Source organism: Eimeria necatrix, genomic scaffold, assembly GCF_000499385.1.
Source record: "Eimeria necatrix Houghton genomic scaffold, Enh_scaff146, whole genome shotgun sequence".
Lineage (NCBI taxonomy): Eukaryota > Apicomplexa > Conoidasida > Eucoccidiorida > Eimeriidae > Eimeria > Eimeria necatrix.
This window is the reverse complement of record NW_013652182.1, coordinates 12,220-29,329: the sequence shown is the minus strand read 5'-3', so window position 1 is coordinate 29,329 and position 17,110 is coordinate 12,220. Positions and strand designations below refer to the sequence as shown.

At 47.1% G+C, this 17,110-nt stretch overlaps 5 protein-coding genes across 5 annotated transcripts; 2 read left to right on the top strand and 3 right to left on the bottom strand.

The window, feature by feature from the left end:
- Positions 1 to 110: 110 nt before the first annotated feature.
- Positions 111 to 4,065, bottom strand: ENH_00014650 (SPRY domain-containing protein, putative; the record flags this gene model as incomplete). Its single annotated transcript, XM_013579102.1, has 6 exons — positions 111 to 743; positions 876 to 1,013; positions 1,315 to 1,436; positions 1,716 to 2,073; positions 2,637 to 2,956; positions 3,333 to 4,065. The coding sequence occupies 6 exons, from the start codon at positions 4,063 to 4,065 to the stop codon at positions 111 to 113; spliced, it is 2,304 nt and encodes a 767-aa protein (XP_013434556.1).
- Positions 4,066 to 4,940: 875 nt separating this feature from the next.
- On the top strand, positions 4,941 to 6,751 carry ENH_00014640 (casein kinase II beta chain, putative; the record flags this gene model as incomplete). Its single annotated transcript, XM_013579101.1, has 5 exons — positions 4,941 to 5,420; positions 5,946 to 6,056; positions 6,222 to 6,347; positions 6,453 to 6,545; positions 6,656 to 6,751. 5 exons carry the CDS (start codon positions 4,941 to 4,943, stop codon positions 6,749 to 6,751), a joined length of 906 nt encoding a protein of 301 aa, XP_013434555.1.
- Positions 6,752 to 8,177: 1,426 nt separating this feature from the next.
- Positions 8,178 to 9,967, bottom strand: ENH_00014630 (hypothetical protein, conserved; the record flags this gene model as incomplete). The annotated part of the gene is made up of 6 exons (XM_013579100.1): positions 8,178 to 8,216; positions 8,509 to 8,621; positions 8,820 to 8,932; positions 9,166 to 9,347; positions 9,678 to 9,725; positions 9,857 to 9,967. 6 exons carry the CDS (start codon positions 9,965 to 9,967, stop codon positions 8,178 to 8,180), a joined length of 606 nt encoding a protein of 201 aa, XP_013434554.1.
- Positions 9,968 to 10,902: 935 nt separating this feature from the next.
- Positions 10,903 to 12,195, top strand: ENH_00014620 (Thioredoxin, related; the record flags this gene model as incomplete). The annotated part of the gene is made up of 4 exons (XM_013579099.1): positions 10,903 to 10,933; positions 11,503 to 11,562; positions 11,705 to 11,781; positions 12,037 to 12,195. 4 exons carry the CDS (start codon positions 10,903 to 10,905, stop codon positions 12,193 to 12,195), a joined length of 327 nt encoding a protein of 108 aa, XP_013434553.1.
- A 304-nt stretch (positions 12,196 to 12,499) lies between these two features.
- ENH_00014610 (hypothetical protein, conserved) lies at positions 12,500 to 14,853 on the bottom strand (the record flags this gene model as incomplete). The annotated part of the gene is made up of 7 exons (XM_013579098.1): positions 12,500 to 12,574; positions 12,734 to 12,780; positions 12,917 to 13,001; positions 13,237 to 13,312; positions 13,543 to 13,634; positions 14,326 to 14,418; positions 14,740 to 14,853. 7 exons carry the CDS (start codon positions 14,851 to 14,853, stop codon positions 12,500 to 12,502), a joined length of 582 nt encoding a protein of 193 aa, XP_013434552.1.
- Between the last annotated feature and the right edge of the window lie 2,257 nt (positions 14,854 to 17,110).

Sequence of the window (17,110 nt, the reverse complement as noted above, 5' to 3'; positions counted from 1 at the left end):
CATCTCAAAAAAGTATTCTGCACTTCTTACAATACTTAAGTTAAATCCACGCCTAATTATTTTATACATTCCTCTTGCAATGCTGAAGACGCTCCTGTCGAGAATACGCATCAGTAACGACTATGCTGCTGGTAATAGCCACCCCCTGAATAACCCCCGCCGCCTCTGCTCCCCCCTTGTGGGGGATAACCCTGCCAGTCTCTGTTGCCTCCGCCTCCGTACTGCCCCTGCCGGTTTCCGTAAGACTGCTGCCACTGCTGCTGCTGATCCCCGCCCCCCTGCCGATACCGTGAATCATACGAACCGTACTGTTGCTGCTGCTGCTGCTGCCCATAGTATCCATCTCCGTAGCCCTGTTTCTGCCCATACTGCTGGTGTGACTGATAGTGAGACCTGTACCCTTCAGACTCCGACCACTGAGGCCCATAGCCGTAGCCTCCATTCCCCCGCGACGAGTACCTCATTCCTCCACCGTCACTGTTGCCTTGCCAACTACCTTGGTGCTGTTCATGCCACCCGCCTTGGGGACCCCTACCGCCCCAGCTTTGTTGCTGTCCTTGACCCCAGTCATTTCGACCACCGTGAGGGGAACCATAAGGGGCCCCAGGGCCGCCGCCCTGATGAGACCAAGACTGATAGTTGCCCCCCTGCCACTGGTCGCCTTTGTGCCGTTTTGCTGAGCTCATGTCGGCTTCATTGAAAGCCCCTCTGGCTTCTATGTGGGGCTTCGGTTGTCTATTGTTCTGAGTCAGTCAAAGAGAAAGGCACAAGTTTTGACGCGCATCCAGCGCTCCGTTTGTGCGCTCCCAAAGTGCCAACAGCCCAACCCATATGTTTAAACAGCAGCACGCGCGTTGCATATTTCTGATCCTCACCAGGCCCGGATTGTTCGCCTTGAAGGCTCTTCCCTCTTCATTTATTCTTCTTATTTCTCTTCTGCTTTCACTCTCCGGCATCTCCACATAATCAATCACCGTAAAGCCGTCATCAGTGGACGGCAATGCAAAAGCCGCCTGCAAAACCACAGGCAGTGCACCAGAGCCAGCATAAACTGACGGTAACAGATATACAAAAGCTCGTTACGGCGCTCGTTTCGACTATTTGGACAGTTTCGGATGACCGGGGAACACAGCAAGCCCATACACAGCAAGCTCATACATGCATCCGTCTAGTCTCCATTTCCTGCCCCACTGTATTAACATTTGAATCGTTAGGTTTCAACGTTTATTTGCCCCCACTGACACTGTGCTGCGCACGTATATGCGCGAACCAGTTGTTTACGCACAAACACCCAGGGTCTACTTTTCGCCTTACTTTCATATCCATGACTGCCGCCACAGGTACCATCTTCCCCTCCTCTCTCTCTCTCTTTTGCGTTCGTTGCTGCAACGTCGGCTCATCCGTAACCATCACGACGCAGCGTCGAGTGCCCCAACCTGCACAGTCAGCCCAGAAAACTCGCCCATGCAATAAAAGACCGAGGAAAGAAAATAATAAAACACAGGACACAAAGCACGGACCACATGCAAGCAGATACAACAGTAGCAACGATTGTTCTTCTGTCTGTGCATCTGCATCCCTATCTACTTCTTCGTCAGTAGGCAGAAAACGAAAACAGGAAATTGCGTTTACAGGTCGATTAGCCAACAGATGTATGTAGAACTCGTGACCTCGTGGCTCGTAGGGTCTGCATTGCCTATGCAGCTGCGGCTGACCTAGAAAAGGTTGCACTTTACGCGCTCTGGCTCTTTTGAATACATTTGTTTGATCGATAACGACATTCCTTGGCACCACTCCAGACCCTGCATAAGCCACGAGACTGTTGAAAACCTCAGTGGCTGTGGACATGAGCTCCTCCCACCTGTTAGCGTAATTTGCCTGCCTTTTAAGTCCCATGACTTTCATTTGGTCTATGACTGCGTTTGTCCCCAGCAGCACATAAGACTTCTTCGGGTACTTCTCGATATGACGCTCTATCCAGTAAGTCTTCCCGCAAGCAGGCAGGCCGCACATCATTATAAACTCGCACTCTGATACACTGCGAGGGTGTTCTACTGGGTTCGGCATCAATTCCTGTGGGCACGACACAAAGACAAGCCCGTCATCCACACCATTCGCAAATTCTGAAGTCCAAAGTGCAATGGCAGATGGATCGGGGCTAAAACAAAATGTCCACTAGAATGATAACCTTTTGACGGCCATCATTCATTTCACGATAACACAGCTCGCGAGATTCCCTGCATCTTGGCTATTTCTGCGCATGGGTTTCCAGCTGCTTCCTTGCATGGTTGTGTGCGCTGGTCTGAAAAGTGGAGTTCTTGCTTTTCTGTGTTCTGTTGATGTATTTGCTCGATTTTGCAAGTCCGCGTCTTTTCTGTTTATCTGATTCTGTGTCTGTTTTCGTATTTATATCCTTGGCTAATTCTGCGTCCATCTCACTTCGCCGCAGTCTAACATAATAACTGCGTATTCTACGCCTCAATTCTATCACTATCCTAAGACGCCTTCTACTGGACGCTGCCCTGCCAACCTCTGTTGGACTACTCTTTCTGTGCTCCTTGAGATGTCTGACAGCAAGCTTACATAGGGAGAAACATAGTAGAAAACAGGTAGTAGTGCAAACATACGCAGCCTACCTCTTGTTTGAGATCTCCAACGAATCTAAATTCACTCCCCGGCGGCTCAAACCATTTTGTGCTTTGCTTGAAGTTAACTTCAAAGTCAAAATTCTTGACGTAGATATGTGGGAAGAGTCCTGTTTCCCTCACGATCGCAGGAAGCTGGAAGGCGGCCCCCAGGTATTCATTATTCTTTTTAAAAGATAGCGATAAGTTGTCTAAATCTATTCCCACCCCTATGACATCGCCTTCGCCGAATGATGTGCCATAGTCCAGATACTTGCGCGCCGTCGACTTCTTACCTGTCCCGCCAAAACCCCATGACTCAGCAGAATCTCCTGAGCCAAAAAAGCGCATCTGATGGTAACACAGTGCAGGTGAAGATGAAAACGGTACACAGAAGCAAGACAAGGAGGATGAATACGCGAAAAGCAAGAAAGATGAACACTGGCCATTAGAAACACACAAATTAACAGCAATGTGGTGCATGTACGCATACACATAAAGACCTAAATTAGACCCTGAACTAGGACCTTAACCCGAAACTAATCCATGATTCTAATATTTTGCAGTGCCCGGGGAAAGAAGCCAGAACCACGGAGAAAGGAGATAAAAATGCAACACACTCCAGTTCATGTAGCACCCCCTTCATCTCCACCATTTGATCCGCCTCCCGTGTATAGTCCCCCTTGGGCCTAAGTGCAAATCACCCACCCAAATGTAGACTTGTGAGGGGCTGACTAACGCCGACGCGGCAGACGTGTTGAGTGCTCAATGGGGTGTCCGGCATTACAACAGGCGCGGGTTTGGGGCCAACTTTGACTTCGAAGTAGAATTTGCCATTTCCCTTTACTCCGAATGTCGAGCGCACCCCCTTCCACATATACTGGAATCCCCCTGTGTGCATGCAGCTGGCCTTCAACGGATTATCCTTGTTGATTTGCAGGTCCAAATGGGAGTCTGCAGCGTCGAGGTAGACTCCACCGTCACATGCGCGAGACGGCGGTGCTCCAGACGGCAAATCATACACAATTTTGGGCAGCCCATTCGCCAAGAGCTCCTGCTTCTTTGCAGGCTTAACTTCCTCACCGGCTGCCTCTACAGCCGAAGCTGCGGCTGAGCTTGACGGTTCTCCTTCTGAAGCAGCAGGGGCGGTGTTAGCAGGTGCGGCAGCGTCGGTGTTAGTAGGCGCGGCAGTGCTCGCAGTGCCTTTGTCTGTAGATGCAGCAGCCGCGGTGCTGGTAGGTTCAGTACTTCCTGAATTGCCTTCCCCCTGTGTCTTGTCCAACTCTTTGGACTCCTGTGATTGCACAGACGAGCTCTCTGGAATGGCTGGTGAAGCTGTTGCCGCTGACTCCTCAGTCAAATTTTGGTCCTGTACACCTGTTTTCGTTGTTTCGTCGCTCCCTGTAGTCGCACCGGTGAGCTCAGCGGTTGATGACGACATTTTCAGAACGTGTACGCTTGCAGCTACGCGGATTGTGGCAGTCGTGTCTATATTGAGAAACGCCAAAGCCAAAGGAGACAAAAGCAAGGCGCTCCAGTTGCAATGGATGCCCTACCACGGGTTGGACTGCGAGATCGGTCGGCACCGCAAATGCTGTTTGGAGTCGATTTTGTTGTGGACTTTTTGAGTAACGACACAAAAATTTATAGTGTACAGGGAAAAATAAATGTGATGGTGCCTTAAGACTCAGATCTCAGACGCCTAAATTGCTGCGCCTCGCGGGAGGCAGCAGGAAGAGGCATGCGTGTGGAGCAACCGCTCTCTTCGGGGATACTTAAGGGCAATCTTGACCCGTATAACGCTTAAAAAAGGCACACTCTAAAATATTATAATAAAATTTATCTCTGACACGGTAGCTTGGTTCATTTAGGCTGCGGGGGTTTCTGAATGCCGCAGCGGGGCTTTTGAGCGCATGTATCTTCGTTACTGAAGCGTGGGAAGGACCAAAATTCTCATGCTGTAGCATGTGCTAAGCTGGTCTCTACTCTTCGCTGCAAAGCGGAACTTAATCGAGTTATGGGGCTCATGTTTTCTTGCTGTTCGCCTTAGCCTACCGTGAAGCGCCGCTTGCGTCGTTCCCACTGTATGCCTAGTGACAGATATGTCTGTTTTCTGATGGAGCTGGTCTTAATACATTGACTAGCTGAGCTCAAATGGGTCGCCAGCTCCGCTAGGCGGCTCGGTGTTGCTCTGCAGTGGCTGTATTGGACTGCACGAACGTGAACGGCAGCAACCCAGAACATACTGTTCCCATATTTCGTTTCCTCTCAGGGCGTTCCCGCTACTGTGGTGCTCCTCGGGCCTCTTGGCTTCTCATGAGTTCCGCAGACTCGAAAATTGCTTCAACGGGCGACCGAGCGCCTGGAAGCAGCGATCTAGGCGGTCCTGGGGGTGACGGGCGAGGGGAATCGCATGGGGGGCCCCCTGGTTATTTGTTCTCAACAGTTGCATCAATGTTTCTGAAGGGCAGCGAGGAAGAAGAGGAGGAAGAGGAGGAGGAGGAGGAGGAAGAAGAAGAAGAAGAGGAAGGGTGGATATCCTGGTTTTGCTCCCTTGAAGGCCACGACTGCTTCGCTGAGGTTGATGAGGAGTACATAAGAGACACATTCAATCTTTTCGGGCTTAAGTCGGCAGTCAATAATTTTGAGGGCGCTATGGATATGATACTGGGGGATGCGCCAGACGAAGAGGAAGTAGCAGACCAGAGCTTCATGGACATATACCGAGACGCTGTTGATCTTTACGGTCTGATTCATGCGCGTTACATCATCTCGCCAAGAGGCTTGCCACAGATGGTCCGCAACTCACTATGCATAAGGTTTAGTGACGTATATCTGTGTCAGCTTTTGCCTTGAAGGCTGCTTCGCCATCTGCGTCCGCATCCTTGCTCTCTTATCCGCGCATTGCAACACGAATGTTGTTATTAGTAGAGAGTTGACACAAGAGTATGTACACAGATATATAAGAGGGCATATGTGCTGTTCATTTCTTCGTGTATGCTCATGAAGGCACATATTTCATCACACGCCTCGCTTGAGGGGTGGTTTTGTGATGTAAGATGCATTGGCAGACTGGCTGTATCTTTGTTCGCGTAATCCAATTTGTGTTTAGTTCATGCTGGCAGGTCTCCAGGTGGCGATATTTGGTAAATTTTCATGCTCAGCGTCTTCTCCTGCTTACTCGTGCATGAAGTCGTTGTTCATATTATTCGTCTGTTTTGCCAGCTTCCTTTATCCTTTGTTCAAAGAGACACAAACGGCTGAGTTGTGCAGATAGTCATTTGAGTACCTTCTTGTTTGCCTTCTTCTGTTTTGCTTCAGCGCGATAGATGCATCGACGAGATCTTTGGGCACTGCCCTCGCGTTCTTTGTGACCGTCAGGTCCTCCTGCCCGTTGGCATATCACCAGACCTTCGCCTGCACAAATTGCAGGTGCTACAGCTACTGCAGTTCTGTGCCTCCGCATTCGTTTTTTCATGCCGTAGGCGTTTGCATGTTAGTTGGAGGTCAGTGTGGCTTGCTCTTTTGTGGCACGCTGCGATGGGGGTTCAGGGCTTAGTCTGGTCATTACTGTCTCTTCTTCTATATACGTTTCAGCTCTTCTGTCCTCTTTGTCAAGAGGTGTATGACATGGTGAACGCGCACGAACGGACTAAAGATATTGACGGCGCGTATTTCGGACCTTCGTTCCCGCACATATTCCTGCAGACTTACTCGAGTTGGGTGAGAATCCACTGAATAATGAACAGTTTAAAAAGTAGGAACGCAACCATTTATTGGTAGCTGCTTATGGTGCAGTGGCTGGGTTGTTCGTGTTCTCTCATTCAGGTGCCGTCAGTCGCGCCCATTCCTTACCAGCCGCGCCTTTTCGGCTTTCGCATTCACAACCGCCACTCGATTATAAAGATAAAGCTTGAAAATGTAAGTATGCTGCTTATTGAGCGCAGCGCACTTGCGTGTATTCACTGTAATGTGGTTCAGTGGGTCGTATTTCCTGGTGGCGTTTATGTCTTCAATGTGTGTTCGTTTAGGGCGAGTATGGCAGCTGCTACATGTCTAATAAGAAGCGGTCCTCAGTTGCCGCCCTGAAAAGCGGAGAGGAAGCTGAAGAGAAGGAGGGAGCTTAATTGCCTTAGCACCGCAGAGACACACGAAAGCAGACATAAACATACAGTTGAAGCTACGTACATGGCTCGCGTTGCTCAATCGTTGTGCTGTGTGTATTGTCTATTTGCCCTCTGGGGACACCAACACTTGTACTGGCGGGGCATAAAGCGCATTGCTGAATATATGTGAAGCACCTCGCCTGTCACGATGCAGAATGCCGGCACTGTGACACCGGGGAGAAGGAAATACATGAAATTGACACATTACAGCAAAAAGGCGGACACGTTTCGTTGCTCTGTAGGCGGCTCTGCAGAGTTTTCGGGTTACTCAAGCTGTCGCGAGACAGCGAAATCGACTTGAACCAAAGTTAAAAGCAGATAGTAATCAGACAGTAGAGACGAAACAGGCCGTCATTGGGGTCAATGTTGAAAATAGTGTCTTCACCTTTCGTTTTGTCTTTCGATTAATAGGCGTTTGCTCCATTGCTATCGTCACACCAGGTCCCTTTATTACTACATAGTTGGTTTCGTCAACATTCTGTTCCACCAGGTATGCAACGCTCGAAGTGCATGCTCACGCAGATTGGGGCATCTTCAGTTTCTCACACGGTTCTTCTCTTTCAATCCATATAGGCGCTTGTAGTTGCGGCCTGTTGCCACAGAACTGAGAAGAGTGAGTCCTAGGGAAGTGCCGGAAGTTCAACTTGACTGTCAGGAAGAGCCCAATGTGAAGGCCGAACTAATACGGTAGAGACTGAAGATCCGAGAACTTTCGAATTAGCTATCAGTTTCGCAAGGAAATGCGTTCTTAAGTCCTACCTTCTCTAAGCTGCCTGTGCAGAACGTTTCCAAGCCTTTAAGTAATAGGAGGAAACGGAAAACGGAGTAGTAGCACGTAAAGGGGGAAACGAAGCCCGGTGTTTACTCCATGTTGGTTTGCGCTGGCTAGCAGCCCTAAATATTTTATTGCCGACACTCCCCCTAACTAGCAGGATGTTCCGTTTCGTCTCCGTAGTATCTAAAGGACCTACAGGGAAGTCGTCACTGCAGAACCTACAGGACCTACAGAACTTTGGGAGAGCAAATCATGCATAAACAGTTAAGCAAGTGGTAAATAAATAAGTATCGTAGCACTTTAGCGTGAAGTATGTGAGGTCTATATATTTGGTCACCAGAGTCTATACGCATAAAGTACAAAATATACATATATACGCATTTGCATTGTTGTATGTGCTATGCAGTATCTGAGTTCAGACACGAATTGTTTCGAGTGCACATACACACTGGTACACTGGGATGATCATTTTCCTAAAGCCAAATAAACACAAAAGAAAATAAAGCATTTGGTTTTGCACCAGTTCATAAAAGTAGCTTTAAGACAAAGCTAAAGTTGATGCTGGATTGAAAACGCATTTTCGTGGATTTCAACTGCTCTTTCCCTTCCCCCTCAGTCCGTGCTAAGGTTAAACCACGTAAGCCCCTCCTCCTGCAAGCAAAAATATAACACGAGTGGGAACAAAAAAGAATACTACGAAGTACCGAGCAGAGGAATACAACACATAAGGCGGCAATGACAAATCGTAGCGCTAGCATTCAGCGGGAGTAGTCTACTGCATTGAAGGAGAGGATGCACAGTAGCATTTGAATGATAAACTTTAGATTTCTAAACGAAAATTTGGTCGGCCTTTCAATATTTTCGGCTCTTCTGTAATGTACACGCATCTCAGCATACTGAAGTGCACAGTGAAAACAAAAGGAAACCCGCCTCATTTCCTCACCTCCTTCTTGAGAGAAATACATATTCTGTTTTCATTTACAGTTATGGACGACTCGCTCGGCACGAGTGACCCGTATGTCTTCATTATTGCCAAAATGTACAAACCAGATGGGCCTGTGCACACGAACCAGCAAAAGTGCTTGACGAAGACAAATAATACACAGTTAAAACAAATGGGCAAAGTTCGAACGAAGGAACACCAATCGTAAAAAGAAAACTTACGAGTTGGTCATCGCATTGACAAAAAGTAGTGGCACTGTTTAACTTCAAGCAAGTTAGTCTAGTAGCTTTGCTTAATTTGATAAAACGTACGTTCTAAGGCTACAGCAAACTTGTTTTTGTCGAATTCTGCCGCCACCTTGTCTGGACTAAAAGGGCCATCAGCTTCTTCCCCTGGGCGTATTGCGTCCAGGTGTATGTACACCCTGCATGAAGCAGCGGCATAAATTCGTGCAAAGTTGCGAAAGATGTACTTTTGCGTTAATATGAATTGAAATGATCTGGACAGCTTCTGTCAAGATGACCTGAAACTAGTCAAGGGCTTAAATATACTTCAACATGCACACCGAGGACAATGCCCTCAGCCCTATCCCGCTCATGAATTCGGAATAAAACAAAACAAACAAAAGCAAAAATAACGAGCGTATTCACCACTCACTTGACAGTCTTTGTGCTGTCTCCCCAGGTGTACCTAGTGAGCGATAGGGCACCCCCCAGCCTCCTGCCTGCAACAGCAGCAGCAGCAGCTTCTGCTGCATTTGGCAGCGGCTGCGGCTCTGCCCGCCCCGAAGCCAACAGCGTAGGGGAGCCCCCTGTGACTATTCCGGGGCCCTCAATTTTCTGCGGAGGCAAAAAGGAGAAAAGGACTTGAAAAGATCTGGAGAAGCTGTGGCAGGTAGCGGCTATTTGCACACAAGTTGCGTCATTAAGCGCAAATGCCCACACAAATGCATTCAAATATTCTTTTTAGCGCATATGCAAACATATATGCATTCAAGTATGCCGCATGCACATCAATGTTGACAAATATGTCTTTTAAGCTTGTTTCAGATTGTTTATGGGCCCATCCACAGGCATAGGTCAAGCCACAACTCAGTAAATTCAAATAAGACGCAAAGTGCTGAGCCCCTTGTCTCTGTCTCTGCTGCGCGGGCAAATGGCACTTCTCACCTTTGCATCCTCTCCTGCCGCTGGCAAGGGCGCATGGGCGTAGTAGTACTGCACCACAAAACTCAGCGCAAAATGAGTTAATGGAGCTCAATATAACAAATTTTGAGGACTCAGCTGAATCTTCAAGCCGGACAAACAGGAAAAACAGGAAAGCAACCGAAGTCCTGAGGTGTACGTACACTGTTTGAACCGTATTTCGCAATCGACGATCTCAGGGCGCTCTCCTTGCGCTCTATTTCAGAGCCAGTGGCTTCTTCTGCCGCAGTGGCTTGAGTGTCTTCGTTGGCCATTGTGACGAGTGTTGGCTTTGTCTGCATGCGGAAACAGCAAAAAAGAGAGGAAGCAGGAACGGAATCAACACGGATTTGTACCTCCTTTTGCAACAATTTTGCCGCGAGGGAGCACTGCGCGTGGTCGGCAGCAGCACGAGGCAGCAATGACTTCAACTGCTCCGAAAAATAAGTAATGGCGCAAACAAGAGTGAACATACACAGGACATATGGGAAAACACGCAGTACGCTGCGGTTTATGCACACACCTCGTGGGAACGTGCTAGTCTGCGCCTTGCATCGAAATGGGGCAGAAGCCACGGGCGAAAACGGGATTAATTTGTGTTCCACTTTGCCCGCTTAGCCATTAATAGCAATATGTTTTAATATACTACATGAACATCGCAAGAATAATGGAAAAACAAGAGTGCTGTTTCCTCTCAGAAGATTGGGTCTGTCCATTGGGGCCGCCTTTGCTTCGGTTTCCATACACAATGATTGTGCAAACACCAGGGGTAATAAGCTCTCGAGTTGATGAAATGAAAATTCACATGTAATAGCTTAAACGCTAAATTTCATTTTTCGGATATAAACGGGTAAATGTCTAAATGCAAAATCGCCAACTACTCGGCTGCGGGGCTCCTCTGGATTGCGCGACGCGTACCTACACCTAGTGGCGCGCTAACTGTCAAAGCAAGTATCAACATATTTCTTTTATAGCCGCTTGGATCTTCATTTCGATAATAAATATAAGTAGTTTACTTGTAAGCAGTGCACTGTGGGAACTTGGGAAGCCGTGCACGGTGCAAAGCCATTCGCCGACGACAGGGTGCTGCAGCCACATTTGATTTATTCTGCAAAAGCCGATTCCAAATGGAATACTTCCAGCATTAAGAAAATCTCAAATACAAAAAAACCAAAAATTAGGTTCGAGATCCAAGAAAGCTTTTGGCAAAATGCCCTCACAACTCGTTAAGTCGGCACAGGGTAGGTAACTGGTACCCGTGCCTTTCAGCCACGCCTCAGCCGCACAAGACAAGTGGTTTTAGTCAGTTTAGAGATGGCTTTTACCGGGACCTGGAGAAATCAGATCATAGCTAACCCTTTCGCTAACCATTTCTACAGACTTCACGGCTCCCGTTGCGTTATCAAAATAGTATTTCAGATAAACTATTTGCTTCATTTTCCACTAAAAAAATTGGCCGCCAACGCACATTTCATATAAGCTTTGATGCAAACTCTTGCTTTCGTTCAAAGCCTCGCAAGCCCGTCTCACATGCAGTGGATTTCTTCGCAGTTTGTCCTGGTTTGTAGAGTGCATTAGGCGCTCCTTAGGACTCTTTAGGACTCTCCAGTCGTATCACGGACTCAACAGAAGCTGAAATAGAAAATAGCATGTAGGAGATAAATAGCTCTCATCGAAATGGCCTTCTTAAAGGCGTTTGAAGCTAATAGCTAAAATTCCGCACCCCATGCAGCCTCCCCAACTAGACAACTAAATTTAAATGTTAGCCAGATCTACGTGCTTTCTTTTGCTGCTTCTAAACTTGGCGCAGAATACGACGCCGCGACCCAAGAGGGCACCGTGGTGGTGACATTTTTTGCAACATGGAACGGTAAGACAAAATTTGGCTGCTTCGTTCCAGTCGTAGTAGACTCAAGCCAATCTAGCTAGCATACCCAGTCACTTTTTATTTCGTAATAGTGGCGTACGCAGCTAAATTCGTCGACACAGCTTATTCGTGACTGGCTGTACAGGGCCAAGCCGGCAAATTAAGCCCTTCGTAGAGGAGCAAAGCAACAAAAAAGAATACGCGAATTTCAAGTTCGTGCAGGTATGAGTGCCTCACCTTATTCTGTGTTATCTGCTACTAACAACAACGAGTGGACTCAAGAGTTTGTCGACGCCTATTCAGACCCGAACCTATAAGATGCATGCACATTTGACCTCTGTTTACTTTCACTTCGCCTGAACGTTCATAAGATGCATGTACATTTGACCTTTTTGTTCATTTTCACTTTCATCTGCTGCTTGAATTGCAGAAATTACCACCCCTTTCCCTTCTTTTTGTGCTCTGTTGGTCTCGCAGGTGGACGCGGACGAGTGCCCCGAGTTAACAGAGAGAGAAGACGTCAGCTCCATGCCGACTTTGAAAATTTACAAAAATGGAAAATGTATTCAAAACTTGGCGGGCGCTAACGTGAACACAGTATCCGAGTGCCTCAAGAAGTTGATACAGGCTAATTGATTCAGATAACTGCCGCCTTTCCTGTTCATCCTAACTCACCACTTTCAAATACGTGGATTTCGCTTGAACTTGAGAAATTTAAAGCCGTTGAGAAGGGACAGATGCAAAAAGCAGTCGCCTCCTAGCTGGAAAAAGTAAAAAACGAAGCACCTTTCAACACTTTTAACCCGGAACTCTGGTTCAGAGTGAACGTTAAAGTCATCAGACCGCCTTTTGTGGCGATGCTGTTGTCCTTAATCAGTGCCGATTTACTTTACTTTAGCATTTAAATCGACAAATAAAGTTGAAAGGAGCACGGAAGATACTAGAGTCCTATTTGCGCTTGGAATTCGCCTTCCGGCTGTTTGTGATCTTTCATGTTGGCCCGAGCCTCATACACCTGATAGACAAAACCAAAACAAACGAAAAGCTTTGGACTACACGAAAACACAGCCGAAAGGGCTATAGTGACACTCTACAGCGTGCAGCAGCAGCGAGCAGAAGCTGTATGAAGCGGCAGAAGAGGGAAGGAAGGAAAAATAGTGAAAACTGGACTGACAGTCTGTACAGCTTCACGGCGGTAATTTGAGCCGACCCCCCTCAGACCTGCGTTTGGACAAGGAAAAATGTAAAATTCTTGCACTAATAGCAGCAAAAGCAGACGTACAAGGAAGCTCACTTTTGAAAAGGAGCTTGAAAATAAAGGAATACAAAAACGGCATGTGGCAAATGAGCGACTCACCGATGTAAAATATTTCCGTGCAGTCGCCGCCGAAGTTCTCCGGAAAGTACAAAACAATGGAAGATGCATTTTGAAGTTTAGTGACCTAGACAATCAATAGGAAGAAAAACCAAGCTGTTTTGGGGTTTGATGTACGCATATTTAGAAGGAAACAGTCGGTGTGATTAGAAATACAAGTCTACGTGCAAACTGCAAAACAAACTGGCTCCTCGCTTTTGCAGCCGCAATAGAAACATATAGCACTATGCCACATCAACGGCTCTTTCAACTGATTCTAGATTGATTTAGCTCAAAATTAATCCAAAGCAATGGATGCTTACCTTCAAAGGATACTCCACAGCGCCGTGGAAGTCAGTAGTGAGCTCGACTTCTTGAATGCACTCTACATCCCTCACACTGCGCGAAGCGGCGACAAATAAATGAATTATTTAATAAAAGGACAGCCAAGCAGGCAGCAGCACGTGAAAATCATAAATACAAGGCATAGCACGCTTAGACGAAAGGGAAGGAATAAGCAGTCAAAGAAGCATTTTAAGTTCTCCATCAAATCCAAAGTTCCTGAGAAAGGCTGCACGAGTATCACCCATTCAAGCAGACTGCTTCAGCTGGTCATACACGCCACGGACTTGGTAAAGTCTACGTCGTCTCTGTTGGCAAATATCTTCACTTTCGAAGGAGCCCTCCCTCTATCCCCTCCTATGACTACTAAACTAGTTACCTAAAGCAAATACACAACGGCAGAGGAGAAAGAGCAAAAAACAAAATAAAAACGAGTAAAACTGACAAAAAAAGCGCCACAGGTAACTACCTGCGCGCCACACCAGCGCTGGGGAACAATCATGTTCCGTTATTCTTATGCATGCATTTATCTCTCTTCTGGGGTATTTGCACACTCGCCTTGCAGGGAGAAATAAAGGGGATGTAGATGATCTGTGCCAGCACAAGCAGAGTTGCAGCATTTTCTAACGAATATGAACATAAGTAGTTATCTCCTATATTGATATTGCTTAAAATTAGTACTTGGTAATAAAATCCACTGTTCCGGTGGATTTATGGGGGACATGATTGAAGGAAGGCGCCGTGGTTGGCTGTATGTACTCGATGATGCCTACACAAAGTAAATTACTTTGGTCCATCAACTTAAGTGGGTATACGCAAGATTGAAAAAAAGCTATCTACCAACGCACGATAACTTTGCCTTGAATAAAGTAGTTCGTCCCGTCAACATGAGTAGGCGAACAAACCGCTGAGAAATAAACTATTGACTCATTCTAAGTTTAACTTGATTAAACTACTGAGACAAGTGAGGCTGTGCATCCATATTTGCTACAAGTGACTTTTTTGCCTGTTAGATATTCATCTAACAAGCAAAAAAGTAACTTATAACAGCGATCATAGTGCCTGCTCACTAGTTCTGCGTCTCCCTCCTCACTTTTACAAGAGACAGAATCATTCAGTCTTTCATCATAAGGCCTTATTGTTCGCTTCGCGGAGCCCGTTTCCTGCTTGCAAAACAACAAGCATAATCAATTACTGCTACTTCTTGACTGTCAAACACGCATGAAGCGGTGCCACAGCATCGCCTTGTGGTGCCTTCGACCCGACGGTAATCGCGTGGGGTGTTTCACTTGCGCACTGAAATTGGATATTCAGTAAATGCATCTCAGTGTTTCCCCAACTCAAGGGCGAGCAGAGGGGACGTGTAGTGCTTTCTTCGTTGCACAAAACTATTTGAGATTGATCAATTGAACAAGGACACCATCTACAAGTAATTGCATTAGTGAGTTATGAAAGAGCTTTTAGAGGCCTTCCTCCTTCCCCACCTGCTCATTTATTCCTCTAACCCCGTCAACGTCTATGTAGCCAAACAGAAACTCGCCCAAGTTGAATTCGCTCTCCGGCTTACAGCCGCAGCCTTCTCCGTGGGCACCCGGCATTGCTTGCGTTGAATTAGCCGCGCCTATTGTCTTTGTGCTCTATTGAGTTCTTATCTTATGTATACTTTGGTATCTTCCCCCTTTCTCTGTTTTGTTCACGGTTTTGGGCGCTAGGAAGCTGCGCCGGTGTCGGCTTCGGCTGGTCCTCGTATCCGGCACGGAGGGAAGGCACGTGCTGCCGACGTAAATTTAAGAGCACTACAACGAAGAAAATGAAAAAAACAATTCGACTTCATCAGTTCAATATGAGTCGATTTTATTCTTTATATAGCTCCACAGTAAAACAGAGGGTACTGCGTGTCAGTCGCCTATGGCCCCACCATGCATGCCGAACGGCGCCTCCAAATTGTTCGTCCTAAAAATAAGTGTGGACGGCTTAAATTTCATTTGTCGAATATTTTGAGCCGAATTTGGGTGGCTAAACAGCTTTCAATGGTAATTTTCTGGCTCACAGTTTTCCTAGAGCCCTGGAGAAAGGCCACGTTGCGTCAAATTACATAGAGAGCACAATCCTCACGACATCCAGCACCACACACACGTAGATATGTCTAGACAAACATACGGTCGCTACGAAGTTCTATCCCTTCTCCTGATTTGCACGTAGATCCTGGAGCTCTGGACAAGAAGGATTCAGACGTCGAGATATTCAGACAGTCACTCACAACCCCTCACCTAGTTTGGACTGCCATTCAGATATTACGGCTTGCAATGATATGCCGTGTAAAGAAATTTCTAAGAACCAGCGCTCGCGTGAAGTACACTACTGTGTACCCCACGCAGGATGATGCAATGCCTCTCGTCACACACGCGGCGGCGCCTCACACTACTTGCAGGGCCCACGTGTCCCGGGTATAAAAGTGAAACATCCATTCTTTTCGCCACAAAAAGTGGAAATTGAAGGCTGCAGGCTGGTACGGGAGCGGTCTCGTCGAATGCGGAGGAGGAGCGCACAGGGGGCGTTTAGTGTAATTTTGTGCGCAGAACCTTATAAATTGCGACTCCCTGCTAATATCTTGCTGCTTCTAATTAACTTCTAGTTAAATCATAATTCGCATGACAGGAAAAGCTAGATCCCTGCCTCTGTAACTCGGTAGGATTACCTCTCCGTGGGAGCGGAACGGATTCGTCCTTCTGCCTAGATTTCACATACGTAGAGCTTAGCATCTTAATTTTCCCCTACAGGCGTATGCTCCACTAAACAGTGCGATTCTGCAGCAGGAGGGAACACTGGAGCTGGGTTGCATCTGTGAGCTAGGTACAAACAGACAACTTCCGCAACACAACAAGAAGGAACACGTACATTCCGAAAACACAAAAAAGAATAATGGTTAACTGTCCCAGTTAACTCCACATGCACGTTATGTACAAAGACACAGAGGCGAACCTGTACACGCACAACTGGTTTCCACCACAAATACTACTAGCAATCAAAAAAACTCGACGCATAAAACCAATTCAAAAAGCAAAACTAGCTCAAGGGGAAATGCAGCTCCTGAGTAGCGATGCCGGCAGCACAAATCCCCTCGATGCAAATTTATCTGCCTTCACGTGCACTGTATAAGGACCGGATACTCGTGAGGATAAAAAGGGATATTCCTTCAATTAGATAGGTGCCCATAGTAAACCAATAACTCAGTTGCTTGCGCTTAATGGGCTCTGTCCGCCAACCAGACGCGCTGTCTGTGCACCTATGCGCCACAGAGTCTCCAAAATAAATTTAGACGTGGAAACACAAAAGGAGCGAAAGGAAGAAAGCAAGTTGCTCACGTATACTGGCTCAGCGTGGAGGCCTGAAACACGCAGAACACCAGCTCAGACAGCTCTCTGTATCGGTATACATGTAATTGTAGATGTGTAAATTATGCAGATGTTAGCTCATATACAGGTATGATGCGTGAATGTACGTGAGACCGCCAACCTAAATAAACAAAGCAAAAAACAACGATGCGATGACATAAAGATATCCAACCAAGCAGCAAAAGAGCAAATAAACATAACATATGACATGGAGCAAGCACAGCGAAACACCCGAACACTACGGAGCTCACCAGAGTGGTCGATTTCATTCCAAGGCAAAAGGGTCTGAAAGAACAGAATCAGCGGCGAGCTTCGCAGCGACACATAAAGCCTCACGAAGCCGCCCCGGCCCTCCCCGAGGGCCCCTCGGCGGTCCCCGCGAACCCAGCCTGGCTGGGACGCCTCAGGCTCCATTAGCGTTTCAGGCAGAGTTGGTGGGGACATGAATTCTGAAATGCGA